Consider the following 26,362-nt stretch of genomic DNA (forward strand, 5'->3'; position numbering starts at 1 on the left):
TATTCGAAATTTCAAAATGTCGCTCTCGTTATCACAAATGGCTCGATATAACGAACATTCCTTCCTATCTCATATCTGACCTACCAGGATACCTGCAGTCTTGGCAAAAGTGGCTTGTGCAATTAGGCAGGTCTAAGTGGGCTCGTAGTCCCGTGCGACCAACCCATCTTTCAAGTCGTCAAGGCCGTGGTAGACCACTGTAGACCGCCAATTGATCCGCATATGTACTCCATGCTTGCTAGTATATTAGGGCTTTGATTTCTTTTGATACGGACTTGCCTCTAGTTTTTTTTTCTCTCTTGCTTTTACTCCATAACCCCCATAAATATCCGCCGTGATCGCCATGACATAAACAGGCGCTATCTTGTGATAAAATATGTTGCAAGAAATCCATGGATCTACAACAATGAAATATTGAGCAAAACATTTTGATACGAGTTAAGAGGTCTTACTGAAAACCGAATTAAGACATGATTTCAGACACCCAATTTTGGTGTCCTATATATACTGAAAGTACAAAAAATGGCGCAATAATATTCAAAAGGCAAGTTGCCGGTTAAACCGACCCCGCCAATAAAACCACCTGACAACCTTGTCTTTATTTCTTCTTCGCGTTATCACCAAGTGAGTCGGTGAATTAATTTGCTTCTTCCCATCACTTTTATCATGGCATCGCTGCTTTCTCAACCGCGCTACATCTACAAGATTGTGCCTTCCACTTCACCAGTCCGCGAGCCAATTCCTGAACGGCTCGCGGTAAGTGAACTAGACCAAGCTTCTAACTTCATCCACCTCTCCATGGCACATCAGGTGGCAGACACATTGAAAAATTTTTTTAAGGAGGAACCACTTGTTTATGTATTGCGGATTGAGTATCACCGCGTGATCCAAGATATCCGCTGGGAGTCCCCAGACGGAAGAGTGTCTAATCCTCGACCCGGCGAGGGACTTTTCCCGGTAGGTTGAATATAACATTTTGAAATTTGCATTTGCTAAATAAAACCTAGCATCTCTACAATGGACTCAAACTGGGCAGAGAGGAGGTTGAGAGTGTCGCCATCTGGCAGAATGACGAGGGATGGGACAAAGCTCTTGCTGCAGCGAAGCCGTGGCTCCTGTACTGATTTTATATCCTGTTGTATTTCAATTTGGAATTTCAATTTCATACCAATGGCAAGCACACTCCTGACGCAACCTTCCGGCAACACTCCCATTAGTGAATAATCATCACTCACTGTAACACCATCTAGTCACCAAGCGGGTAGCAGTGCATCACTTTTCCATCTATAAACGTAGTTGTATATTAGCCACAATAGATGGAAAATGCTGAGGATTTGAAAGTGTGGGACATTGACCACTCACAGTATAGAGAAGCATCCGCACTAGCCAAGAAGACGAAGCTTGTCGCAACCTCACTGGGCTCACCTGGTCGGCCAAGACGAGCTTTCTGACCCCATCCTTCCATCTGCTGGGGATCTCGGGTGTCGACTTGAATTGGTGTATAGATTGCACCTGGACTACAATTGGAAGTGTGTCAGTTTGTACTTCCAAGAAGAGATGAATGAATGTACTCACGCGACTGCATTGACCCGAATACCCTTGGGAATCAAGTATGTTGCTAAAGCCCTAGTAAAGCTAACGATAGCTCCCTTTGTTGAAGCATAATCAATCATGCTCCCAGAGCCACGAAAAGCCACAACCGAAGACGTGTTGATGATCCTGTAGCAAATGCGTGAGTATATGATCATAGGTATAGGTTAGACAAGAAAGCACCTACGAATCACCTCGTGTCATATGAGGAAGAGCAAACTTCGCCATCGAAATCATCTGGATGATGTTGGTCTTGAAGATGTCCTCAGTCTTGTCCAGATCAGTGTCCTCAAATTGCGCACATAGGTATTGCTTCGACGCATTATTGACAAGTACATTGATTGAGCCGTATCTGTAGACGGGGTCAGTCATTTCCTAATACAGGAACGATACCATAGGCTGACTTTTTCACATGTTCATCCACCGCACGACGACAAGAGTTGCGATCTCTCAAATCGGCTTGTATAAGAAGGCATGACTGGTTCTCTTGCTCTACAGATTTTTTGGTTGTCTGTGCGTCTGGCTGTTCCGAGGGCAAATAAACGATACTAATATCCGCACCCTCTCTGGCCATCAGAATAGCAACTGATCGTCCAATGCCAGAACTAAGAAAGTATTAGCCCAAGATCATTCCTGTGAACTTGCTCCACATACTCTCCGCCAGTGATTAGAGCATTTTTGCCCTTCAGCTTTCCGGAACCCGCATATTCAGAAAAGCCATGAGAACCCTCCAGTTTTGTCGATTCACTAGGCTCTGTCATTACGCTCTCCAATCTAGCAAGCCACATTAGTGGAAATATCCCGCTCGGGTAAAACATAACTCACCCAGGCTTAGCCTGAGCCTGCGCACCCGGTGCAGGCTTGAAGGCGCCATGTTCACCCATGCTAGATTCCATATCGATAGTTAAAGCGATGTTTAGTGTTGGATAAGGCCTTATAACCTCCAAGAGGCTCTTTATACCACATTGGTTACTATCATTCTGTCGTCATATTGCTACAGACGTACGGGACTTGACCCCGGTATCTGGTGAGATTGATATCCCGTTGCACGGCCAACCATGTCAATAAAACATGAATCTTTGGTTCATGCGATGGCTTTGTACACATGTTGGAACCAAGAATGGCATCGAGGAAATTATAGCCAACTGACACTAGACTTTGATTACCAACTTCGAACGCTGTGCTGTACAGCATTCGATACTTATGTCCAACCCATTGGGTAATGTCTTTCACAGGAGTACATATAATACACACACTTAAAGTACATGCAGATCTTAGCACCATCTACATATTACCGATGTACATTAATGTACGAGGCTAAGCATAAACAAGCTCCAAGGTCACCGCCTTGAGAGATCTCGTTTACGAGCCAATCAGAAGTGCCACCGGTGAAAAAACTAGTACGCTATACCAGAAATAGACAAGCTCCATCCTGTCTTGGCCGTGCGCGGAACAGAAAAGGAAACAATTTTTCGCCCGACCTTTTTCTTCTTCTTTCTCTTCCTTGGGAAAGCTCGACTTTCTCCATCAGCAGAACGTTTCTTTCTGTTGATTAAGAATCTTCCCTCGGGTCGTGTCTCACTCGTTGTTTTAAACTCCCCTTCTTTTAGTCATGCCTATCACTGCCGGTGACGCAGCACCTGGTGCCGCCATGAAGGCTGAGATCGCCGACTACGCCAAGGCCATGGAGGTTTTGGATACCTATACCACCCGTGATGGTCTTGATGCCGATACCCTGCTTGACTCTGACAAGCACGGTGCATTGACCTACAATGATTTCTTGATCCTGCCTGGTTACATCGGTAAGCCGAACTCTACAGTCCGAAAAAAAATCTTCATTCTAACCCGAATAGGCTTCCCCGCTTCCGATGTCTCTTTGGATACCCCTGTTACCAAGCGTATCTCCCTGAAGGCTCCTCTTCTGTCCTCACCCATGGACACTGTCACTGAGCACAACATGGCTATTCACATGGCTCTGCTCGGTGGTCTGGGTGTTATCCACCACAACTGCTCCCCCGAGGACCAGGCAGAGATGGTTCGCAAGGTTAAGAGATACGAGAACGGTTTCATTTTGGATCCCGTTGTCATCTCTCCCAAGGCCACCGTTGGTGAAGCCAAGGAGCTGAAGGCCAAGTGGGGCTTCGGTGGTTTCCCTGTCACTGGTAAGATACCCACATCTACTTCTCCCAGCACCTACCCACCCACTTTGCATGATGACCACCCTCTTTTAATTATAACTTTCGTTCCACTGCAGCGACGAAAGTCGCACTGTAGAGAACCAGATTTTATCTGAGCAATTTGTCTATTTTGGATATTCTTCACATCAGCTTTCAGCAGCAAATGCTAATGTTTGAATATAGAGAATGGAACCCTCAAGTCCAAGCTCGTTGGAATGGTTACCTCGCGTGACATTCAGTTCCACACCAACGATGACGAGCCCGTGACTGCCATCATGGCCACGGATCTTGTCACTGCCCCGGCCGGTACCACCCTGGCCGAGGCCAACGAGGTTCTCCGTCAGTCCAAGAAGGGAAAGCTCCCCATCGTTGATGCCAGTGGCAACATCGTCTCCCTGCTTTCCCGCTCCGATCTGATGAAGAACCTCCACTACCCTCTGGCCTCCAAGCTCCCCGACTCCAAGCAGCTGATTTGTGCCGCTGCTATTGGTACTCGTGAGGAGGACAAGAAGCGTCTCCAGCTTCTCGTCGAGGCTGGATTGGATATTGTTATTCTGGATTCCAGCCAGGGTAACTCTATGTACCAGATCGAGATGATCAAGTACATCAAGAAGAACATGCCCGAGATCGACGTTATCGGTGGTAACGTCGTCACCCGTGAGCAGGCTGCTGCTTTGATTGCCGCCGGTGTCGATGGCCTGAGAATTGGCATGGGCAGCGGTAGTGCCTGTATCACCCAGGAGGTTATGGCTGTCGGTCGTCCCCAGGCCGCTTCCGTGCGCAGCGTTGCATCCTTTGCCGCTCGCTTCGGTGTCCCCTGTATCGCCGATGGTGGTGTCCAGAACGTTGGCCACATCGTCAAGGGTCTGGCTATGGGTGCTAGCACCGTCATGATGGGTGGTCTCCTTGCCGGTACCACCGAGTCTCCCGGTGAGTACTACGTCAGCAACGAGGGCCAGCTCGTCAAGGCCTACCGTGGTATGGGAAGTATCGCCGCCATGGAGGACAAGAAGGCCGGCGGTGGCGGTAAGGATAGCAAGGCCAGCAACGCTGGTACCGCTCGCTACTTCTCCGAGAAGGACCGCGTCCTTGTTGCCCAGGGTGTCGCTGGATCCGTCCTCGACCGCGGTTCTGTCACCAAGTTCATTCCTTACCTTGTTGCCGGTGTCCAGCACTCCCTGCAGGACATTGGTGTCCAGAGTCTGACCGCTTTGCACGACGGTGTCAACGACGGCACTGTCCGCTTTGAAATGCGCAGTGCCAGCGCCATGACCGAGGGTAACGTCCACGGTCTCCACAGCTACGACAAGAAGCTTTACTCGTAAGATCCAAGCTTTGTAAGAGTTGATTGGACTCTTTTGTGAATACATCATCGGGGTACACCCCGATGGATGATGGGACCTGGAAATTAAAATAAGGGTATAGGATAGGAGTTTACGATTTGAAGAATTTACGCCATTTCTAATGAGCAAACATGTTTGATTTCTCTATATTGCAACTGTAATCGTCACGTAGAACCTTGGAAGTTTTGTAGAAGCCCTGGAGGTTTCCCGAGCACATGGCGCCGCATTCGGCTAAGCTCGATCAAGTTAAGCTACACGCGGGGTAACGATGAACTGCCCGAGCAACTGCCTAGGCTCTCGGGTCTTTGCCCTTCACTATAAACATTGACAGGCCGTTTTTCGGCTTCGAAATCTTACCATGTCCTTTATCTATCAAGGATACATTTCTTGTCACTTAACACATCGATTGAGTCGATTTGCTGTTGCCCTTCGCACATCTCGTGCATCTCACATTACCTCGGTTCAGTTCTTTCAACGATCAAGCGGTAAACCTGCTTTAAGACAATACACAACTACAATTTCCCCAATTTCTCAGATGACTAGCTCAAAACGTGATAGTGAGCCTTCGGTCCCCAGGCCTAGTTCTAGGTAAGCCAGCAGCAAGGGAACAAATGATGGACGTCTGCAGATCGATGTCATCTAAAGGGAGGTATTCCGGAAAAAAGAGAAGCAAAACTAACTCTTCTATAGCGTGCTCCTTGTATCTTCAAAGAATGAGATCCTTCTTCTTCATCGCGTGAAGACCTCTACCTCCTTTGCATCTGCCCATGTCTTTCCGGGCGGCAACTTATCCAGCCAGGATGGTAAATGCCCGCCGCCCGGAGACCTAGCGCGGCATGATGATTCCCCTAGTTACCGGCGTGCAGCGATCAGAGAACTCTTTGAAGAGAGTGGAATTCTTCTAGCTAGAGACCGCAACTCTGGGAAGATGCTAGCTGTCGACGAGCCTATCCGAGAGGAAGGCAGACGACTCATTCATCAGAACAAGACCACCTTTGATGAGTGGCTGAAGCAACAAAGCGCTGACGCTGAGCCTGATATAGGTAAGTGCCTAATTTGCATACTAAGGACCTGAAAGCAGAATGCTGACTCTACAGGCCAATTAATTCCCTTTACTCGCTGGGTTACGCCAACCAATGTCCCCAAGCGATACACTACTCAGATGTATCTGTATTTCTTGCCTTTGCCGGTCAAGGTGGATAAGAGGCTTCTAGATCAACTCCCAGCAGAGGGCGAACGCGAGGAACATGAGATCCCAACGAGCGATGGTGGCATTGAGGTTACGGAGGCCCAGTTTCTTCCAGCCTCGGCGTGGGTTAGTCGTGCTCAGAAGGCTGAGATCATTCTATTCCCGCCACAGTTCCTCCTTTTGCATTTGGTGTCAGGATTCCTGGACAAGGAACCTCGTGCAGGTGCTTCTGTTGAAGAGATGGAGAACCGTCGTCAAGCGCTTGTCGACTTTGTTCATTCGGGCTCTCCCCCATGGACAGATAAATGCATATCCCCGAAAATGATTCACATGACCGGTGATGGGCGATCTGTGTTAGGTCTCAATGATCCTGGGCCTGAGCTGAAAGGGTCTTCCAGGCGAGGAGAGCCCGACAGAGTGGTTACTCTGCGGTTTAAGAAAGGAAGTGCACGAGAGGTGGCTGTGGGATGGAAGAAGGATGTGTTACAGGAAGAGAGGCAAAAGAGTAATCTGTAAAATACATATCTTTACCATTCTACTACCCATGTATGTAAATATGTAGGTAGCATGTAGTACTACATACATTCACGTACGAGCATCTCTTCCACGGATGAACTAAAGTTGAAATTGCCACGGCCTCCGAGTACAGTTCCCGCTAAAGCCACGCGTGCCCCACTTTGGCCACGCCAGCCCTCGATAAAGGGTCACATGACCCACACAAATCATTTGAGGTCTTCAATTTAATGTGCGGCAGAAAAACCCTCCACCTCCAACCTCACCGTCGCCCGTCAAAACCTCAACACCAAACCCGCCAAAATGGAGAACGAAAAGGGAGAGATCGTCGATCTGTACGTGCCATGGATTTTACACCCGTTCCTGCAATCCCAATATACCCTGTGCCCTATGTCTGCGTGGCCGCATACAATCCCGCCTCGATCCCAAGCCCAAAAGATGGACCCGATGTGATCGGAGATTAAGAGGAGTGAAAGAAATTCTCTGCGCTACGTGGTTGCGATTGTTGGCGAGCCACCGGAAAGACCAGGGCACAATAGGGTGTTGGAGGGGAACATATTCGTTCGAAAATCCCAAATAAGAACCCAGACAACTAACATTACCTCCCTCTCAACAGCTACGTGCCTCGCAAGTGCAGCGCCACCAACCGCATCATCAAGGCCAACGACCACGCCTCTGTCCAGCTCTCCGTTGGCAAGGTTGACGAGAACGGTCGCTACACCGGCGAGAACCAGACCTACGCTCTTTGCGGCTTCATCCGTGCCCGCGGCGAGAGCGATGACTCCTTCAACCGCCTTGCCCAGCGTGACGGTTACCTCAAGAACGTCTGGACCGCCTCCAGCCAGCGCTAAATCATCCGCAGCAATGTGGTTTCTTTCTACCGGGCGGTGTTGACGGGTTGATTTGATGGTACGTGGTCATCCATATTTTGCATATCCATCTTCAAGGCTAATTTGATACATAGGAACCGTGGCTTGATGGTCCGTGTTCGGGGAGTTGGTTTTAAGACCAAAAAAGGACGCAAGGGATATAGTTATGTTCCTTAGTTCATTTTTTCTTTTTCTCCTCTGAGAAACTCCTGTTTTCCTACCTATCTCTCGAAATGAATGGAATATCGACGACTTATGGGTCAGGTTTTTTTTCTCTACGAATCCCGCCCTCTTTTTGTTATAGACTCCCGCCCAACCTCATGAAGCACAAGCCAAAAAAGCAATGCCAAAAAATCGAAACGATATCCCTTTTCATATATTTCTTAGTCACTGCTTCCTTTTTTTCTTTTATTTCTCGGCATATAGAAACCTCCTCATTCGTTGTAGACTTGAAAACCAGTCTGGTTCGCTGGTCTTGGTCTTCATTGTCTCCAATCCCATGGGTGAGGAGGTAGAAATACTTTTCAATGCCGAAGATCAATGCTTCCGAGCCTCCGCCTGCTGAAGAGCCACTGTTGCAGAGATCCATGCGCTGGGGCACAGATACGGGCAGGACATCCATTGTAGAAATATGCTAGATGAATGTCATGTTTTATAGTCTGCTTTCTTATATCTACACTGACCACATATACACACTGGAACCTTTTTATCAAGTATTTTATTCACATCCTATCCATCATTGATATGTAATACGATTCCTTCCACATAAACTCGTGATTACAAGCGGGAAACCCGACAAGCAAGACACAACTAAAAGCATGTTCTTTTGTTTCTATGAATATTTCTCTGTTTAATCCTTCTCGAGACGGACGGCAGGGTTGGTCTCAATGAAGTTCAAGTCGACCTTGTGACCGAGAAGTTCACGGATGTTGCTGACGGCGTACCTAATAGAGATTAGTAAATAGAAATGAATGATAGCAGATGCAACGTACTTGATCATAGTGGGTCTCTCCAGACTCAATCCCCATCCGTAGACTCGCAAGTCCTTAGGCAGACCCATGGACTCGAGCATCTCTGGGCGGAACATGCCACTGTTACCGATCTCAACCCACTTGCCTAGACCATCGTGGTAACCGAAGATCTCCATACTGGGCTCAGTGTAAGGGTTGTAGGCGGGCTTGAAGCGCAGCTTGTGGATGCCCATCTTAGCGAAGAAGACCTCCATGAATCCAATCAGACCACCAAGGGTCAGACCGAAGTCAGCAATGACACCCTCGACCTGGTGGAATTCCGCCAGATGGGTAGCGTCGACGGACTCATTTCGGAAGACACGGTCGATACTGAAGAAGCGAGCCGGCCGGGGGTTGGCGGCCAGCTTGTGCAGCATGTAGGTCGAGATGGAGGTGGTGTGGGTGCGGAGCACCAGACGGAGCGACTCATCCGCGCTCCAGGGGTAGCGGTAGCCAATGGAGCCGAACTTTCCGTGCTCGTGAACCTCGCGGACGTTATCCCAGTACTTTTGGTAGTCAAGCGGCTTGTCGGACTTGGTTTTGACTGGGACGTGGGGGTCGTTAGGGGGATCCTCACGAGGAGGGTCTGCCACAGCAGGGTCGGAGATATAGAAGGTATCCTGGAGATCACGGGCGGGATGTTGCTGGGGAACGAACAGAGCGTCGAAGTTCCAGAATCCGGTCTCAACGAAGCGGTTGGTCGGCATTTCCTCGAAGCCCATATCGAAGAAGATGTTGCGGAACTCTTGGCGGACCTTGTTCAGCGGGTGAAGCGCACCAGATGGAGTAGGGGCACCCTTAGCATTGAAATTGTAGGGCTTGAGATGGGCGGTCTTCCATGAGCCATTGGCAATCATCTCCGGAGTGAGGTCGGTCTGCTCCTTGACGAATTCCCGGGCATACTTGGGGCCCTTGTTGATCTTGAAAGCAAGCTCCTTTGCTAGACCAACCAACTTTCTCCGCTTCAGGTCAAGCATGACCTTTTTATCGGCCAGAGACTTTGTTTTTTGAACCTCCAGCAACTGCTGTTGTGTCTCGTCGACAATTGAGTCTGCCGATGCCCGCAGCAAATCCTTGTCCTTCTTAATCCAACCACGCTTGAAGGCGTTTCCTTGGCCAACTTTGGCATTCTCCTTGCCCACAATTCCTGGCAAGTCTGAGATCTTCAATCCGTCCATGGCAGCAAGTACCACGGCGAAGACCTTGGCCTCGTGACTGCCATTGGCGGCAATTTCCTGGCCCTCAGCAGTGAGAGTCACAATTTCTTTTTCCAAGGTCTCATATTCGACCATCTGTCGCGATTGAAGGCGGTCGAGCGCACTCTTAACGTTCAATGAGGGGTGGGAGGGGAAGGCTTCGCTGGAGAAGATGGGCGCATCGGACGCGGACAGGGCGTCCAAAATCTGTTGTGTCAAGTCGGACGCCATGGCTGCAGCCTTCTCCTGCAGAGTCAATTTTTGACGGGTGTTTTGAAGGGCGTTCTTTTGATCGGGCAATATTTCGCAGAATTATGACTCTGCGGGATTCCCAAAAGAAAATACGGTAGGGCACACCGACCATTTCTGCCATTTCACCCCCGCCATTTGCTGACAGTTGACCAGTTGACTTGTTGACCTTGGCCAACTGCGCATCCCTGGATTTTTGAAAAATTAGGACCTCGGGAAATGCGTGACTATCATATTAAACCTACAACCTTGTATATATTATGATAGGCATAGTTCTCCTCGTAAGCTTAAATTCTATACAAAATTCCATTCATTATAGATACATTGTTTCAATTTTTACTTTTATTTTTTTTTGAAATATATCCCGAAACATATTCCATCGTGTTAATAGTGATTCAGGTACGAAAGCCGAAGTTCACGAGGTTCTTGTGTGACCAATGGACGGTATAGGAAGACCCCGGAGACGCTAATCTCGACGGGTCAGCCACCAAAAAAGGCGCAAATTGCGATGAAAATCAAACTATGGATCTGTGGCAAGTGGCAGACCCTAAACGAAGAGACGATATTAATTTCTTATAGGCTCACACTAACTTCTACTGGATCCCACTGGGTCTCAACCAATTGTTTATAAACTCTGTCTCGCCTATCTTTCCCTTTGATAATAGTAAGGGGGAAATTGAAAGGATATGAATTTAGACTATTGAGAAGCAAAACGAACCGGAGCCACCTTGGGATCGACACTAGCCCCAGAGTCGATCACTTCAATATGAAACAAAGAGGATATGTGTACATTCTGTATTCCGTACTTGGTATGTTGTACTTATAACCTTGATACTTGTTATAGATTCATGGAGGATAATAGTATAAGGTACCCAGACATATGTTCCCAAACTAGTCCGTGCGCCTTATGCAGTCACCTGGGCATATGAAATCTGTAAAATGTGCAGAAAAAGATATCCATATTTTTTTTTTTTACCTATTTTTGACCTATTTTTACTTATTTTATTTTCTCATATTTTTTCCTGTTCAGCAGCGATTTATAAATTCTACCTAAAGAGTAAGACATAAAAAAATATTAAAAAAGGAAAAAAGAGGCGGCATATCACCGCCCCTTTCAAAATCTCTTTCCCCTCCCCCTTCCAAGTCCCCTTCTCTCATCCTCGAATCTCATCTCTCATCATTTTAACCTTTTATTGTCTGTTCCGGGTTTCTGACTTCTCTCTTTTTGATCCCCGCAGAGTCAAGAGGTCCCGATAGTGGCTTACATAACCGGGCGCGTTCTCCAGGGCTTATCCACCTATTTTCCCCCTTCCCGACTCTCCATATTTCCTTTCATATTTATCCCCGGTTGATTCGGGTATTTGTTCTTGTCTTTTGTTTGGAATTTCCCTATGTCGCCTTAATTAGACTATATTTCGGTTATCCTGTCAGGATCCAGACTTGCCAGTGAGTGATACTACCTTCGAATTCCCGACTACCATATCATAATCCTCAGGGTGCTGGTACGATCTGTTCTATGTACTAACTTGTGTAGGCCACGATGGCTAGCGTGGATGAGACTCTTGCGGCCGCGACTGCCTTGCTGCAGAACTTGGCAAGAGACGAATCTGCCCCCGGTTCCTCTTCACCCCCATTTGATTTTCAACTATCCAACGGTAGCAAGTCGGCCAAACTTCCCGGAGAATACAGTCCCACCAAGGCAGCCTTCGAAGCCGAGCTTGAGGCCTTAGTGCGCCGCGTGCACCATCTGGAATTCCAAGCTGTCAGTCACCACAATTTCCAACAGCAGGCGGACCCCCACCAGACCATCCCGTCTGCTGAAGAAACCAGCGAGAGGAATTTCTTGAGGACATTTGGGCTCTCTCGCTTGTCGTCCGGTCAAGATTCTGACTCTCTGTCACAGCAGCAAAAAGCCATACCGGTTCCCGCGCCCGACGAACCACCCCTGGGAGAAATTGACGACGAATCCGATGAAGAAGATGATAACGGCACCCGCGTTGTGCGGGAGGAGGATATTAGCTTCCTCCGCAATCATGTGCAAAAACAGGCTGAGGAGATAAGCAGCCAAAAGGATATCATTGCCCAGGTTCGCGACGAATTGCAAAAACAGGAAGAGCATACTCGCCGTGCTCTTACCAAGGTCGAAAATGAGGATGTGGTTCTTCTCGAACGCGAGTTGCGCAAGCATCAGCAGGCCAACGAGGCTTTCCAGAAAGCTTTGCGTGAAATTGGTGGTATCATCACCCAAGTTGCCAACGGTGACCTGTCCATGAAGGTCCAAATTCACCCGCTGGAGATGGACCCTGAAATCGCTACTTTCAAACGAACAATTAACACTATGATGGATCAACTGCAAGTCTTCGGTAGCGAAGTCTCTCGTGTCGCACGCGAAGTCGGTACTGAAGGAATACTCGGTGGACAAGCCCAGATCACTGGCGTCCATGGTATCTGGAAAGAGCTTACGGAGAACGTCAACATTATGGCCAAGAATTTGACAGATCAAGTGCGAGAAATTGCTGCCGTGACTACTGCTGTCGCTCACGGTGATCTGAGTCAGAAGATTGAGAGCCGAGCCCAAGGTGAAATTCTGGAGTTGCAGCAAACCATCAACACCATGGTGGACCAACTCCGAACGTTTGCAACAGAAGTTACTCGAGTCGCGCGTGATGTCGGTACGGAAGGTGTACTGGGAGGACAAGCTCAGATCGAGGGTGTTCAGGGCATGTGGAACGAACTCACGGTTAATGTCAACGCCATGGCCAACAACCTTACCACGCAAGTGCGAGATATTGCTACTGTCACAAAGGCTGTCGCCAAGGGTGATCTCACGCAGAAGGTCCAGGCCAACTGTAAGGGAGAAATTGCAGAGCTGAAGAATATTATCAATTCCATGGTGGACCAACTCCGACAATTCGCACAAGAAGTCACGAAGATTGCCAAGGAAGTCGGTACCGATGGTGTTCTTGGAGGCCAAGCTACTGTGAATGATGTCGAAGGAACGTGGAAGGATTTGACAGAAAATGTCAACCGCATGGCCAACAACCTGACCACGCAGGTGCGTGAGATTGCGGATGTCACTACCGCAGTCGCCAAGGGCGACCTGACCAAAAAGGTTACTGCCAACGTACAAGGAGAAATCCTTGACCTCAAGAGTACAATCAATGGCATGGTGGATCGTCTCAACACCTTTGCTTTCGAAGTCAGCAAAGTGGCCCGTGAGGTCGGCACAGATGGTACCCTTGGTGGCCAAGCTAAGGTAGATAACGTGGAAGGAAAATGGAAGGACCTGACGGACAACGTGAACACCATGGCGCAGAATTTGACGTCTCAGGTCCGAAGTATATCCGATGTCACGCAAGCTATTGCTAAGGGAGACTTGAGCAAAAAGATTGAAGTGCATGCTCAAGGAGAAATTCTCACGCTCAAGGTCACCATCAATCACATGGTGGGTCGACTGGCCAAATTCGCTACTGAGCTGAAGAAGGTCGCCCGAGATGTCGGTGTTGACGGCAAGATGGGTGGACAGGCCAACGTGGAGGGTATTGCGGGTACTTGGAAGGAAATCACCGAGGACGTGAACACCATGGCCGAGAACCTTACATCACAAGTCCGCGCTTTCGGTGAAATTACCGATGCCGCCACCGACGGTGACTTCACCAAGTTGATCACGGTCAACGCGTCTGGTGAAATGGACGAGCTGAAGCGGAAGATCAACAAGATGGTTTCCAACCTACGGGACAGTATTCAGCGAAACACTGCCGCTAGGGAGGCTGCCGAACTCGCCAATCGCACCAAGTCAGAGTTCTTGGCCAATATGTCTCACGAGATCAGAACGCCGATGAACGGTATCATTGGAATGACGCAATTAACGTTGGATACGGATGATCTCAAGCCATATACCCGAGAAATGTTGAACGTCGTGCACAACTTGGCGAACAGTTTGTTGACCATCATTGATGACATTCTGGATATTTCCAAGATTGAAGCCAACCGTATGGTTATTGAGAGCATTCCATTTACTGTCAGAGGTACTGTCTTCAATGCTCTCAAGACGTTGGCCGTCAAGGCCAATGAGAAGTTCTTGAGTTTGACCTACCAAGTTGACAACACCGTTCCTGACTATGTCATTGGTGATCCATTCCGTCTCCGACAGATCATTCTCAATCTTGTTGGAAACGCTATCAAGTTCACCGAGCATGGTGAGGTCAAGCTTACTATCCGGAAGTCGGACAGAGAACAATGCACGACCAACGAATACGCTTTTGAATTCTCAGTGTCTGATACGGGCATTGGAATCGAAGAGGATAAGCTTGATCTCATTTTCGACACCTTCCAACAAGCTGATGGTTCAACCACCCGCAGATTTGGTGGCACTGGTTTGGGATTGTCAATTTCCAAGCGCCTTGTAAACTTGATGGGCGGTGACGTTTGGGTCACTTCCGAATATGGACATGGAAGTACTTTCCACTTCACCTGTGTGGTGAAACTCGCAGACCAGTCTTTGAACGTCATTGCCAATCAGCTCTTGCCGTACAAGAACCACCGGGTATTGTTCATCGACAAGGGTCAGAACGGTGCTCAGGCTACCAACGTCATGAAGATGTTGAAGAAGATTGACCTGGAGCCTTTGGTTGTACGGAACGAGGAACATGTTCCCCCGCCCGAGATTCAGGATCCTTCTGGCAAGGAATCAGGCCATGCCTACGATGTTATTATTGTTGACTCAGTAGACACGGCCCGGGTGTTGCGGACGTTTGACGAGTTCAAGTATATTCCGATTGTTTTGGTCTGTCCTTTGGTGTGCGTGAGCTTGAAGTCGGCTTTGGATCTTGGTATTAGTTCATATATGACTACCCCATGTCAGCCGATTGATCTTGGCAATGGCATGTTGCCGGCCTTGGAAGGCCGGTCGACGCCTATCACCACTGACAACTCACGTTCATTCGATATTCTTCTAGCGGAAGATAATGACGTGAACCAGCAACTTGCGATGAAGATTCTTCAGAAGCATAACCACAATGTCTTCGTTGTTGGTAATGGCTTGGAAGCTGTTGAGGCTGTCAAGAAACGTCGTTACGATGTTATTTTGATGGATGTTCAGATGCCTGTCATGGGTGGATTCGAAGCCACCGGCAAGATCCGGGAGTATGAACGCGAGAGTGGGCTTCAACGAACCCCAATTATCGCGCTCACTGCCCATGCCATGTTGGGTGACCGGGAGAAGTGTATCCAGGCCCAGATGGACGAGTACTTGTCCAAGCCGCTCAAGCAAAACCAGATGATGCAAACTATCCTCAAATGTGCTACCCTAGGTGGATCACTATTGGAGAAGAGCAAGGAGTCTAGGATTTCGAGCAGCGGGGAAATGCACCCCAACTACTCAATGTCTGAGAACCAACAGCCGCCGCCACCACAACAGCGGACAAAGCAGCAGCCCTTGCCGTCGCCTCGCCCGGTTGTAGAATCCCGGTCTATCACAAGCTCTGGTCCCATTACCCGAGGGAGTGTAGTTAGTCCGATGGAAGAGAAAGAAGACATAATCGACGAGCGGGTACGTTAGCTGTATGTTGAGAACCGAACCCTCAAAACAGCCTGGCTAATTATTTCCCAGGCATTGCTACGATCCAACAGTACATGAGTTTAGCATATTTATTTCCATGCAGATGATTTCGATGCGACTATACCCTGTCTATATGAGTCTCATCTACTCTACTTTTGTCTACTTCATACCCACCTGCGTCTTTCCCCGTCTATTATGATCCTCCGTCATCAACCTCCACCAGTGCATTCGCTTTTTCGTTCTCATTTTCATTTCTCCTCATCTTGGAGGTGGTGTTTTGGCGCAGTCTATGATAGGACCTGGTTTGATCTATATGGAAGGATGACCGGGGGAGTTTTCGCTTACCAGAGGGGCGCTCTGTTCTTTTTACCTATTTACGCTACCTTTTCTCTCTTTCTCACCTAGCCTCTCGCTTTCACTTTTTGACCCCCTCAGCATCTTCTTGCCGTCAATTCTTGTATTGTATTTAGTTTTGCTACTGATCATATCAAGCGCGGCACAAGAACACCGCTTAACTTCAAGATCTTTGTCTATCATTTATGCGTATCTATTTATCTACTATTGAGCTCCAGATCATCTAACTTCTAGCTATCTTTCAATATATCTCTGGACTATCCTTGACTCTTCCAACGCTGTTCCTCGCGTTCCATTTATTCCTGGTATACCCGACGACCTTAGGTCCTCTCCCATGAACATATTTCAAAATGTGAATCCGCACTGCTGTTCCCTGGAATGCGGCTAATCTTCTCTTATTTCATATCCCGGTGTAATCCCTTGAAGGCTTTAGCTTTGGGCATCAAACCCTCATCGACTGATTGCCTCCGTAGCTAAAAATAACAAGCTTGTGCTCTATGGGGACCAAGACTGCGAGTGTCCGGTCTTGATATTAACTACTGAAATTGAGATCGGCAGCTTGGGTTAAGGAGGAGGTTAGGAAGGGCATATATTACTCGAAAGACAGCAATATCGACGAAGGTAGTATACAACCTATCACGCCGCCTAACTAGAACCCGCAGAACAATGTAGGATTGAGCCCATGCCGTTCTTGGTATGCTACGGTTCAGAGGTCCATGACAGGGCAGCAGCCATTTGCTCCCGGAACGGCACACCGGTTAAGTAATATGGACCTCATGCTAAGTCGATATTGACTACTATTTATAGAGAATTGAGGCCGCGGGGCTATTTTGCGGTCTATAGCAGAGGGGTTGGCGGGGTTCACTAAGAGAAAGTTGCTGATAGCCATGGAGATGGTGTTGAGGTTACAATAGGCCTTGCCTATATAGGATATTTGTTGGGGTCGTTCTCCAAAGATCTCATTATGGTCATTTGACCACTCTGGTCACTGCACTACTGACTAGCAACCTATGTAACATTGTGGGTCATTGTAAACACATTTTTATTAGCCTCCCAAGCAGCAAGAGGCTAACAGCCCACTGGATATGAGATATGATGAAAAACATTGATTGCTTTTAAAACACCAAAGCATGCCCAACTCCGAAAATCTGCGTGTTGCAGGAACCGTGTCGTATCTGAAGAAGCATGAAAACAACATTGAAAATGAAAAAATAGCAGGAGAAAATTTAGTCGATATCCATCTGCTCCTCGACTCCACCATCCACCAAAAGCTTGCTCTTCTGCTTCTGGCGGATTCTCTCCTCTCCGTGGACTCTGTTGGAAACCTTGCTCTGCTCGGCCACCATGGGGAGACCCTCCTCGCGCTCCCGGAGTTCCTTCCGGATGAGGTGCTCGCCCGAGTTGACGACCTTGCGGTCCGCCTCGCGCTGGCGCTCGCGGGCGAGTTTGCCGGCCAAGCGGCGTTTTGTGAACACACGCTCGCGGCGGGTTCTGATCTCCTCCACTCTCTCCATGGCAGCGATGGTAGCAGCCATAAGGTTGCGGTCGTACTTGACGGGGACGTTTCTCTTCTTGGCGAACTGGGACAGGACAAGCGAGGAATCCACGATCATCTCCTTTCCGCGGGAGGCACGGTGAGTCTTGGTCCACTTCAGCTTACGGGGCTGACGCTTCATCTTGAAGTTTTTGTGGCACTTGGACCGACAGAAGCGGAATTGTCGGGCATCGTTGCGGACAAATGTGATGCCCTTACTCGGGAATGCCGGGCGGGAACAGAAGTGACAAGTTTCAACACTGCCGGTAGAAATAATATTAGCATTCCGTAGAAGCGGTACGAACAAAATTTAATTGCAAAACTTACCGCATGGTTGTAGTGTGGTGTTGGTTATGTCTTCGTTGAGTCGCAAGAAACTTTTTCTGTAGCTTGGGCCTGAATGGTGGAGCAGACCACGCTAAACCCTTTTGGGGCGCCTGCGCTGACTTTTCTATCCCGGCGCCTCTTCGTCCATTTCCCCGGTCCAACTGACTTGATCTCATTTCGCGACTTCTCTATCCTCAGTCTACAAAATGGCCTCTGCTCTCACTATTGGATTTGGCATTGCCACAACTGCCTTTTTGGTGAGTCAAAAAGTCATTGTGCAGCGGCACGGAACTAACGTATTGTCTACAGGGCCGCGCCGGTCTGGTCGCCTACCGCCGCTCCAAGGGAGGATTAAACGCTGCCGGAAAGGCATTCTACAAGGGGTTCGTGGTCGATTTATCATCTTATCGCTATATGGGATATTGACTAATGTGTTGCAGAGGATTCGAACCGCGCATGAATCGCCGGGAAGCCTCCCTGATCCTACAACTTTCGTATGTGCTAGCGACAAACGTTTGATATGCCAGAACTAACAATATCTCTCAGTGAACGTACTTTGACCAAGGAAAAGATCCGCAAGAACCACCGCCAGCTCATGTTGCTCAACCACCCCGATCGCGGTGGCAGTCCATACTTGGCCACTAAGATTAACGAGGCGAAGGAATTCCTCGATAAACATGTTTAAGACCTTGCCTATGCGGCTTTGACTCCTCTCTTCTCCGACAATAACCTTCTGGCGATGACGGAGAAACGAATTTAAGCCTCGGCATTGACAAACTGGTCATCATATTTTGGGCATATAGCGTGGCGTTGGTTTGGCATTTACAAGATCGGAGGAACATGACTGCTCTTTACGGACCTTGTTGTATTATATGCACTGTTTTCACATATCCCTACGAGATCGCCGCTCTTGAATGTACTTTTATTACTATACATCCGTCCGACATACATATCCAGCACCTGAGAACCGGCAATTCCCGGTATCATATCAGGTCATACCTCTGCCAAGTTGTCGAGCTCTGTGACCTTTTATTCCGTAGTCATGCAAGACCAAACAAGGTCAACCCCTGCACAGTAAGAAGCAGGTAGGCCCAAGGCTCGAGGTTATAAAAGCCTGTTACGGGCACGGGGTCCGGTCCTACCCCATATAAAACGCCACATAACCCTTTTCACAATAATTATCATGCTACTCCACATCTAGATAATGCAGAATGACATTGATCGGCGCAAGAGAGAGAAAGTGGATTGGAAGAGAACGGAAACCTAAGTCCCTGTTATCCGAATCGGACGAATTCGACCGTCTAAGATCAAAGTTCTCGGCGGTCGGGTTTCGGGGGTTCCGTCATGCCACTAAATAATCTTCAAGGCAACTGTATAGCTTTCTCCTTAACGGACTTATTTACTTTGTTCTCACGTGTGGTTGAGTCATCTTACCTAAAATAAAAAAAGGTTAGTTAACCTTTGAAAGAGGTGTCGGCCTGTGGTTTCGTCAACCTCCCTCGAAAAGGTTCTATCCATGCGTCATTCATTCCTATAATTCATAGCCCACTCTGTCCTTTCTCGGGCTTTCTCAGGGGAAAAAGAAAGCTCTGCGCCGAGACGCAACACCCCGCTCATCACTTATCACAATAACTTCTACTCCGCGGAGTTTCCGTTGCCCCTCATACGCAAAATGGATGGCTTAGGGGACGGCGATGGCATGGGCTTCGACCAACCTACTATGATGAACCAGACACCACAACTCTTCAATTACGATCATTCTCAGATGCAGGCAGGGTCTATGTACGATGATTCATCGTTGGGCGCGGGGGACGAGACAAACGATGCGAAGAGGCGGAGGATCGCGAGGGTGAGGATCATTACCCATTGCAGATATTGAGAATATATCTAATGATCGAACAGGCATGCGATATGTGTCGGAAGAAAAAGATTAAATGCGATGGAAAAATGCCAAAATGCTCACACTGCATCAACTACAAAACGGAATGCATCTTCACACAAGTGGAGAAGAAGCGAAATCCTCCTAAAGGGTATGTATACTTGTATACTTCCTTACAGAGTTTCATATCTGACTCGGGTGTTTCTTGAATAGAGCGAAATACATCGAAGGGCTTGAGAACCGACTGGGCCGGATGGAGTCGTTGTTGCGTTTATCGGGTCTTTTGTCAGAAGACGATGGCGGCAAGACAGATCTCGGAACATTGGAGAAGCGGCTAGCGGATCGAACAAATGCGATGAACGCGGCGAAAAACTCCAACAAGTTTATGGCTCAAGCGGCCGCAGCCCAGCAGGCCCCAAGCTCCCACCAAACAACACCTCGGATGGACTCTACCTCCAGCCCCCAGACAGCCGCTACATCACCAGAGTCGCAAAAGTCGGAGACAGAAGTCGAGGCACTGTCCGATATGATGTGTTCTTTGGTGACAAACAACTGCGGGGAGACTCGGTATATTGGTAGGCTTTGTTGTGCAACTGTTCAGGACTGGTTTGTTAATATTTTCACAGGATCCTCATCTGGATTTTCTATATTCTCCCCAAAGGGTATTCAATGGGTCAATGAGAAAACCGGCGATACCTCCTTCCAGGATATGATCTCCTCAGCATATGTCGATGACAATAAATGGATGTATTGGAAACCCGAGATCTTCAGCGATATTTTCGCAAGGCGTGTGTTTAAGCCTCTCCCGCCAAAGGAGGAAGCTCTTTCTCTATTCAAGGATTTCTTCGAAAACTTCAACTGTATGTTCCCACTGTTCCACGAAGCAACATTCATGCACTTGGTGGAGCGGCAATATTCCCGTGATCCCTACGAGGGTTCGGGCTGGTGGGCAAGTATAAATGTTGCCCTGGCAATCTCTCACAGGCTTCGAGTTATGAGTAACTTGGTGCCACATGAAGAAGACAAAAAGGCCTGGCTTTATCTGAAGAACGCCATGGGAGTTCTGACCGAGCTCACAATGCGTAACACTGATCTACTGAGTGTGCAAGCGCTATTGGGCATGGTAATGTGTTCTACTCTGGTTTTGGTGGCTTTTCCTAACGTACTGTTCTAGTCACTCTTTCTTCAAGGAACTCCTAATCCACAACCTGCTTTCTTCCTAGTCGCTGCGGCGATTCGGCTTTCCCACAGCATTGGTCTACACAAACGCGGTTCTAGCTTTGGCCTCAATGTGGTCGAAGTTGAGCAGCGGAAGAGAGTTTTCTGGATAGCTTATCTTCTTGACAAAGAGTATGATCCCCCTTTCAGACACGGGAATGTCTTCATTTTAAATACTGACCAAGTCTTTAGCATCTGTCTACGCTCTGGTCGACCACCAGTACAAGATGACGATGATATGAACGTCGAACTGCCAAGCGAAGATCCGCCCGACAATGTTGGAAATGTGCCATTATCTGATGGTAGAAGCAAGTTCAACCTATTCCGGTCATTGTGTGAATTTGCCACCATTGAAAGCAGAGTATACAAGCGACTTTATTCTGCCAAAGCATCAAAACAATCAGACGGTGAATTGCTCAATACAATCGGTGAGCTTGATAAGGAGCTGGAAGACTGGAAAGACAGCATTCCTATCGACTTCCGCCCCGAACACGAAATCCAAGCTACTCACACTCCCCTCATCATCCACATGGTCGTTCTACATTTTGCTTACTACAATTGCTTGACTACCATTCATCGGATGTCGGTTCATCACGGGTATTGGACAAGCCGTCTGTCCAACTATGCCATACAGGGATTGAATGCACGGCCACTGAACCCCAGGGTATTCTTGTCAGCAGTTTTGTGTGTCACTGCTGCCAGAGCATCGATTAATCTGATCAAGTATATCCCACAAGGAGACTTTGCTTGTGTTTGGTATGTTTCAGAGAATCGTGGGAACAAGCAGCCGCTAACTTGATACTAGGCTGATTCTCTACTACCCGGTGTCGGCCCTTGTAACTCTTTTCGCCAACATCCTCCAGAACCCCACCGATGTTCGTGCTCGATCGGATGTTAAATTAATGAGCGTGGTGGTCAGCTTCCTGTCCACCTTAGTCTCCGACGAATCCAATGGCAGCATCAAGCGTATGCTAGGTCTTTGCGGTGAATTCGAGAGAATTGCCAAGGTGGTCTTAGATAAAACCGAAAAAGAGTCTCATTCGCGAAAGAAACGCAAGAATGCAGAAGCAGAAGATTCTGCAGACGCACCGGAAGAACAGTCGGCAACTGCACCCTCCGCCAAACGTACACAAGCACCACCCACCTCTACATCTTTCTCTCCCTCCATGTTTACGGATCCTACTGCCGCAGCCCCCTCGGCCGGCGCAGAAGGACCATTCCCCGGGACCACAATGCCACCAACAAGTGGCATCCCTGCCGACCTCCCAAGCAATATCCATGCCATGTCTGGTATTGGGCAGGAGTTCTCAGGCATGCTGAGTCCTGATCAAATGGCTAATGTTGGATTCCCGGACCAACACTCATACAATGCCAACCCCGGCATGGCGCCATTCCAGCAGCCATTTGTCCCACAAGACCTCTGGCAAATGCCAATGACAATCGAATGGGACTGGGCGGATATGTCTACCAACTTTCCTCCTTTTGAGGGAGCTGGTCTAGATGGGCCGCTGTCTGGGCAGTGATTATGGCAGTATGATGGCCATATCGTTTTCATCTATCTTTTTATGTAGTTCATGTCGGTGGGATTATTGTCCGGTGTTATCTTTACACACCAAACCATCTCCACACTTTTTTGTATATTGATGCGCTCCTCTTCTTATTTGAAACCATCCCAAGATCTCTATGGAGCAGGGGAATTATGGGTTTCCATTACGCAGCGAATGGCGCAAAGGTGGGCCATATTTATCGGAGTAAATAGGTACAGACAGGTCTCCAGTCAAATCCAAATCAATATTAGATAATTTAATTCAATAACGGCATTTATAAACAACGGCTTTAAAGGAACTTACGGCTTTAAGCCAATTCGGCACCCCGGCCCCGGGCCTCCAGGGCTGCGTTGCTGATGACTCAGCCGGATCGGCGAAAATTTAGAACCGACTGGAACCACACGGCGTCACCTCGGTGTTGGATGTCAGAGCTTCTCAACCCCCAACCCAATTCCGCTCCTCACGCCTAATATTGATGGATTGTGAGATTATCCATTACCTCTAAACTCGATTGATTACCCTTTACCCCCGCCCTCGAAGCCCTCGGGGCTCCCATTCCTCGACCATGGCTACCTTGCTCCGACGGCCAGGCAATCTCGCTCGCTACTCGAGGACAGTCGCGGAATCTACCCGTCGCACGGGACTGGCTTCTGCGCGCCTGCGATCATCAAGACTCTCATCCCTGGTGCTCTCAAACCGCGCCAGAACCTACGCCACGCAAGGTCCGACACCCCCCGACGACAACAGCCGGAACACATCAGATGGCCGCAATAATGACCATCACACAAATAAGCCGAAGTCACTTCTGACCGATGCTGAATTGGCACGTGTGGACGAATGGCTGCAAGGTATGGATACGGTGGGACGCAATCAGATCCGAAACCACCTCATGAGCCATGGACTTCCACCGGAAGTCAAGAAGTACCTCGATCGTGATCAGCCAACGACGTTGATGGATCGTATTAAGATGATGCGGTTCATGTGGCAAGCCACAACTTCCGAAGCTGCATTGGAAGAGTTGCTAAAGCATAAAGACCCTGAAGCCGCCAAAGAGTTCGCAAGAAAGCGCAGTCTCGCAGACCTGCACAACTCCGCTGAAAAACGCAGTGATATGGCCAAACACAATGAAGGATTCCATCTCCGCTTCAATAAGGATTCAGAACAGGGCCAACAAGGGCAGCAACCGGAAAAGCAGGGCGAACAGCCATCCAACGCACAACCACCAAAGGATCCCAAGCAAGATAAGGATCCCAAGGAGGAAAAGGATACCAAGCAAACCCAAGACCCAAAGAAGGACCAGCAACAACAGAAGAAGCAACAGGGCGATAAGAAGGGCAAGGTGCCCCCGAACATGGGCAAGGTCCTCGAGTTCCGCTTCGATCCCGTTTCGTTCTTCATTACCGCTCTCGTCACATACTATGCCTACCGCAGCTTTTTCCCTGGCGAAGGTGGAGGTAGAGAAATCACTTGGCAAGAATTCCGGGCGAACTACCTCGATAAGGGCCTTGTGGAGAAATTGACTGTCTTGAACCGCAGCAAGGTTCGAGTTGAGCTCAACCGTGAAGCTGCGGCTCAACCCGATTCAAACGGTCACGCTGCCTCCTATGTCTACTTCAGTATTGGTTCTGTCGACAGCTTCGAGATGAAGGTCGATGCAGCACAGAACGAACTGGGTATTCCATCCCATGAACGCATTCCTGTCGCCTATCACGACGAAACCCCATGGGGTGGCGTCTTGATGTCGTTGGCTCCTACCCTTCTCTTCCTTGGTGGTGTCTTCTATATGTCGCGTCGTGCGGGTGGCGGCGCCGGTGGCCAGAGTGGAATCTTTGGCATCGGCAAGAGCCGTGCCAAGCGCTTCAATCACGAAACCGATGTCAAGACCAAGTTCGCTGATGTTGCGGGCATGGACGAAGCCAAGGTTGAGATCATGGAATTTGTTAGCTTCCTCCAGCAACCCGAACGCTTCGAGAAGCTGGGTGCTAAGATTCCCCGTGGTGCTATTCTCTCAGGTCCCCCCGGTACTGGTAAGACATTGCTTGCTAAGGCCACTGCCGGTGAATCTGGCGTGCCTTTCTATAGTGTCAGTGGTTCCGAATTCGTCGAAATGTTTGTTGGTGTCGGTCCCTCCCGTGTCCGCGATCTCTTCGCCAATGCCCGGAAGAACACCCCCTGCATCATCTTCATTGATGAAATCGATGCTATTGGAAAGTCCCGAGCTAAGTCCAACGTTGGTGGAGGAAATGATGAGCGTGAAAGCACTCTCAACCAGATCCTCACTGAGATGGACGGTTTCAATACCTCTGAGCAAGTGGTTGTCCTGGCTGGTACCAACCGACCGGATGTTCTCGACAAGGCCCTCATGCGTCCCGGACGTTTCGACCGACACATTGCCATTGACCGACCTACCATGGACGGTCGTAAGCAGATCTTCCGTGTTTACTTGAAGAAGATTGTCACCGACGAGAACCTGGAGTACATGGAGGGCAGACTTGCCGCTCTGACTCCCGGTTTCGCTGGAGCTGATATCGCCAACTGCGTGAACGAGGCGGCTCTTGTTGGTAAGTTTCTATACATACTCTCTTCGCTGTCTTTCATCAAAGCTAACAATTTTTCCCTATAGCTGCCCGCGGAAACGCAGACAAGGTTGTCATGAAGCACTTCGAGCAAGCCATTGAACGAGTCGTTGGTGGATTGGAGAAGAAGTCCCTTGTCCTCTCTCCTGAGGAGAAGCGGACCGTCGCTTACCACGAGGCTGGCCACGCTATCTGCGGTTGGTACTTCAAGTGGGCTGACCCACTTCTGAAGGTGTCGATCATTCCTCGTGGACAAGGTGCATTGGGATATGCGCAATACCTGCCGGCTGGCGGTGACACATATCTGATGAACGTCAACCAGATGATGGACCGCATGGCCATGACTCTGGGTGGTCGTGTTAGTGAAGAGCTGCACTTCGAAACCGTAACTAGCGGTGCTAGTGATGACTTCAACAAGGTCACTCGCATGGCTACTGCCATGGTGACTAAGTTCGGCATGTCGTCCAAGCTTGGTTACATCTACTACGAGGATGACGGACAGCAGCAACTCCACAAGCCCTTCTCCGAGGATACTGCTCGCTCTATTGATATGGAAGTGCGCCGTATCATCGACGAGGCCCACAAGCAGTGCCGCGATCTCCTGACCGAGAAGAAGAAGGAGCTCGGTATTGTTGCCGAGGAGCTTCTGTCTAAGGAGGTTCTCGGACGTGACGACCTCATCCGTCTCCTTGGCCCACGCCCCTACCCCGAGTCCGGCGAGTTCGCTAAGTATTTCGATGGCAAGGGCGGCAAGACCATTGCCCCACCGGATCCCCAGGACCCCGAACAGACCTCTGGTAAGGATGGCCGGGACGAGACACCTATTCCTCCTGTATAGATTAGGAGATTGTGTTTCTTTGCATCCTTGCGCTTTGGTTTGGTTTTGGTTCAATTTTGGGAGGCATGATATCACTGTAGCCTCTCTTTTTGTATTTATCGATTGCATCTCCTGTTTCTTCTCCTCTCTCATCTTCTCTTTGTCTCTCGTCCACAACACCTTCCTCCCTTTCCTCCCCTCCCGTGCTCAATAAGAAGATCGTTTCCTTTTTTTATTTTCTCTCTCTTTTGTCCCCTGTCCATCTCCATGTGCAATTGGATCTGTACAACTTGTACTGAGTGTATAATAGGGAGTTTTATTGAAACATGTCTTAGATTGGAACCTCATGTCTCTCTTACGCGTAGATATTGTTGAACTACCATCGTCAAACTCACCAAAGAATGTTCAATGTTG

The 26,362-nt window shown here is 48.8% G+C and overlaps 9 protein-coding genes across 9 annotated transcripts; 6 read left to right on the forward strand and 3 right to left on the reverse strand.

Moving 5' to 3' along the window:
- Positions 1–666: 666 nt before the first annotated feature.
- On the forward strand, positions 667–1,124 carry PGRI_039960 (DUF952 domain-containing protein; the record flags this gene model as incomplete). Its single annotated transcript, XM_040791709.1, has 2 exons — positions 667–957; positions 1,008–1,124. 2 exons carry the CDS (start codon positions 667–669, stop codon positions 1,122–1,124), a joined length of 408 nt encoding a protein of 135 aa, XP_040643983.1.
- Positions 1,125–1,246: 122 nt separating this feature from the next.
- Positions 1,247–2,486, reverse strand: PGRI_039970 (oxidoreductase, short-chain dehydrogenase/reductase family; the record flags this gene model as incomplete). Its single annotated transcript, XM_040791710.1, has 7 exons — positions 1,247–1,284; positions 1,363–1,517; positions 1,576–1,719; positions 1,778–1,942; positions 1,995–2,195; positions 2,245–2,364; positions 2,416–2,486. The coding sequence occupies 7 exons, from the start codon at positions 2,484–2,486 to the stop codon at positions 1,247–1,249; spliced, it is 894 nt and encodes a 297-aa protein (XP_040643984.1).
- A 716-nt stretch (positions 2,487–3,202) lies between these two features.
- Positions 3,203–7,663, forward strand: PGRI_039980 (Cystathionine beta-synthase, core; the record flags this gene model as incomplete). The annotated part of the gene is made up of 7 exons (XM_040791711.1): positions 3,203–3,392; positions 3,444–3,752; positions 3,951–5,088; positions 5,801–6,153; positions 6,208–6,804; positions 7,054–7,147; positions 7,429–7,663. 7 exons carry the CDS (start codon positions 3,203–3,205, stop codon positions 7,661–7,663), a joined length of 2,916 nt encoding a protein of 971 aa, XP_040643985.1.
- Positions 7,664–8,531: 868 nt separating this feature from the next.
- On the reverse strand, positions 8,532–10,274 carry PGRI_039990 (phenylalanine--tRNA ligase subunit alpha; the record flags this gene model as incomplete). Its single annotated transcript, XM_040791712.1, has 3 exons — positions 8,532–8,625; positions 8,674–10,172; positions 10,245–10,274. The coding sequence occupies 3 exons, from the start codon at positions 10,272–10,274 to the stop codon at positions 8,532–8,534; spliced, it is 1,623 nt and encodes a 540-aa protein (XP_040643986.1).
- A 1,402-nt stretch (positions 10,275–11,676) lies between these two features.
- Positions 11,677–15,696, forward strand: tcsC (putative two-component osmosensing histidine kinase (Bos1); the record flags this gene model as incomplete). Its single annotated transcript, XM_040791713.1, has 1 exon — positions 11,677–15,696. One exon carries the CDS (start codon positions 11,677–11,679, stop codon positions 15,694–15,696), a length of 4,020 nt encoding a protein of 1,339 aa, XP_040643987.1.
- Positions 15,697–17,276: 1,580 nt separating this feature from the next.
- Positions 17,277–17,916, reverse strand: PGRI_040010 (ribosomal eL24 family protein; the record flags this gene model as incomplete). The annotated part of the gene is made up of 2 exons (XM_040791714.1): positions 17,277–17,844; positions 17,912–17,916. 2 exons carry the CDS (start codon positions 17,914–17,916, stop codon positions 17,277–17,279), a joined length of 573 nt encoding a protein of 190 aa, XP_040643988.1.
- A 201-nt stretch (positions 17,917–18,117) lies between these two features.
- pam18 (putative mitochondrial DnaJ chaperone (Tim14)) lies at positions 18,118–18,596 on the forward strand (the record flags this gene model as incomplete). The annotated part of the gene is made up of 4 exons (XM_040791715.1): positions 18,118–18,168; positions 18,221–18,294; positions 18,352–18,405; positions 18,458–18,596. The coding sequence occupies 4 exons, from the start codon at positions 18,118–18,120 to the stop codon at positions 18,594–18,596; spliced, it is 318 nt and encodes a 105-aa protein (XP_040643989.1).
- Positions 18,597–19,583: 987 nt separating this feature from the next.
- atrR (transcription factor atrR) lies at positions 19,584–22,531 on the forward strand (the record flags this gene model as incomplete). The annotated part of the gene is made up of 7 exons (XM_040791716.1): positions 19,584–19,760; positions 19,814–19,941; positions 20,004–20,365; positions 20,417–20,913; positions 20,965–21,140; positions 21,201–21,764; positions 21,814–22,531. 7 exons carry the CDS (start codon positions 19,584–19,586, stop codon positions 22,529–22,531), a joined length of 2,622 nt encoding a protein of 873 aa, XP_040643990.1.
- A 589-nt stretch (positions 22,532–23,120) lies between these two features.
- On the forward strand, positions 23,121–25,969 carry PGRI_040040 (ATP-dependent metallopeptidase FtsH/Yme1/Tma family protein; the record flags this gene model as incomplete). Its single annotated transcript, XM_040791717.1, has 2 exons — positions 23,121–25,116; positions 25,179–25,969. 2 exons carry the CDS (start codon positions 23,121–23,123, stop codon positions 25,967–25,969), a joined length of 2,787 nt encoding a protein of 928 aa, XP_040643991.1.
- Positions 25,970–26,362: the final 393 nt, after the last annotated feature.

Source organism: Penicillium griseofulvum (genome assembly GCF_001561935.1).
Source record: "Penicillium griseofulvum strain PG3 chromosome Unknown contig_88, whole genome shotgun sequence".
NCBI lineage: Eukaryota > Fungi > Ascomycota > Eurotiomycetes > Eurotiales > Aspergillaceae > Penicillium > Penicillium griseofulvum.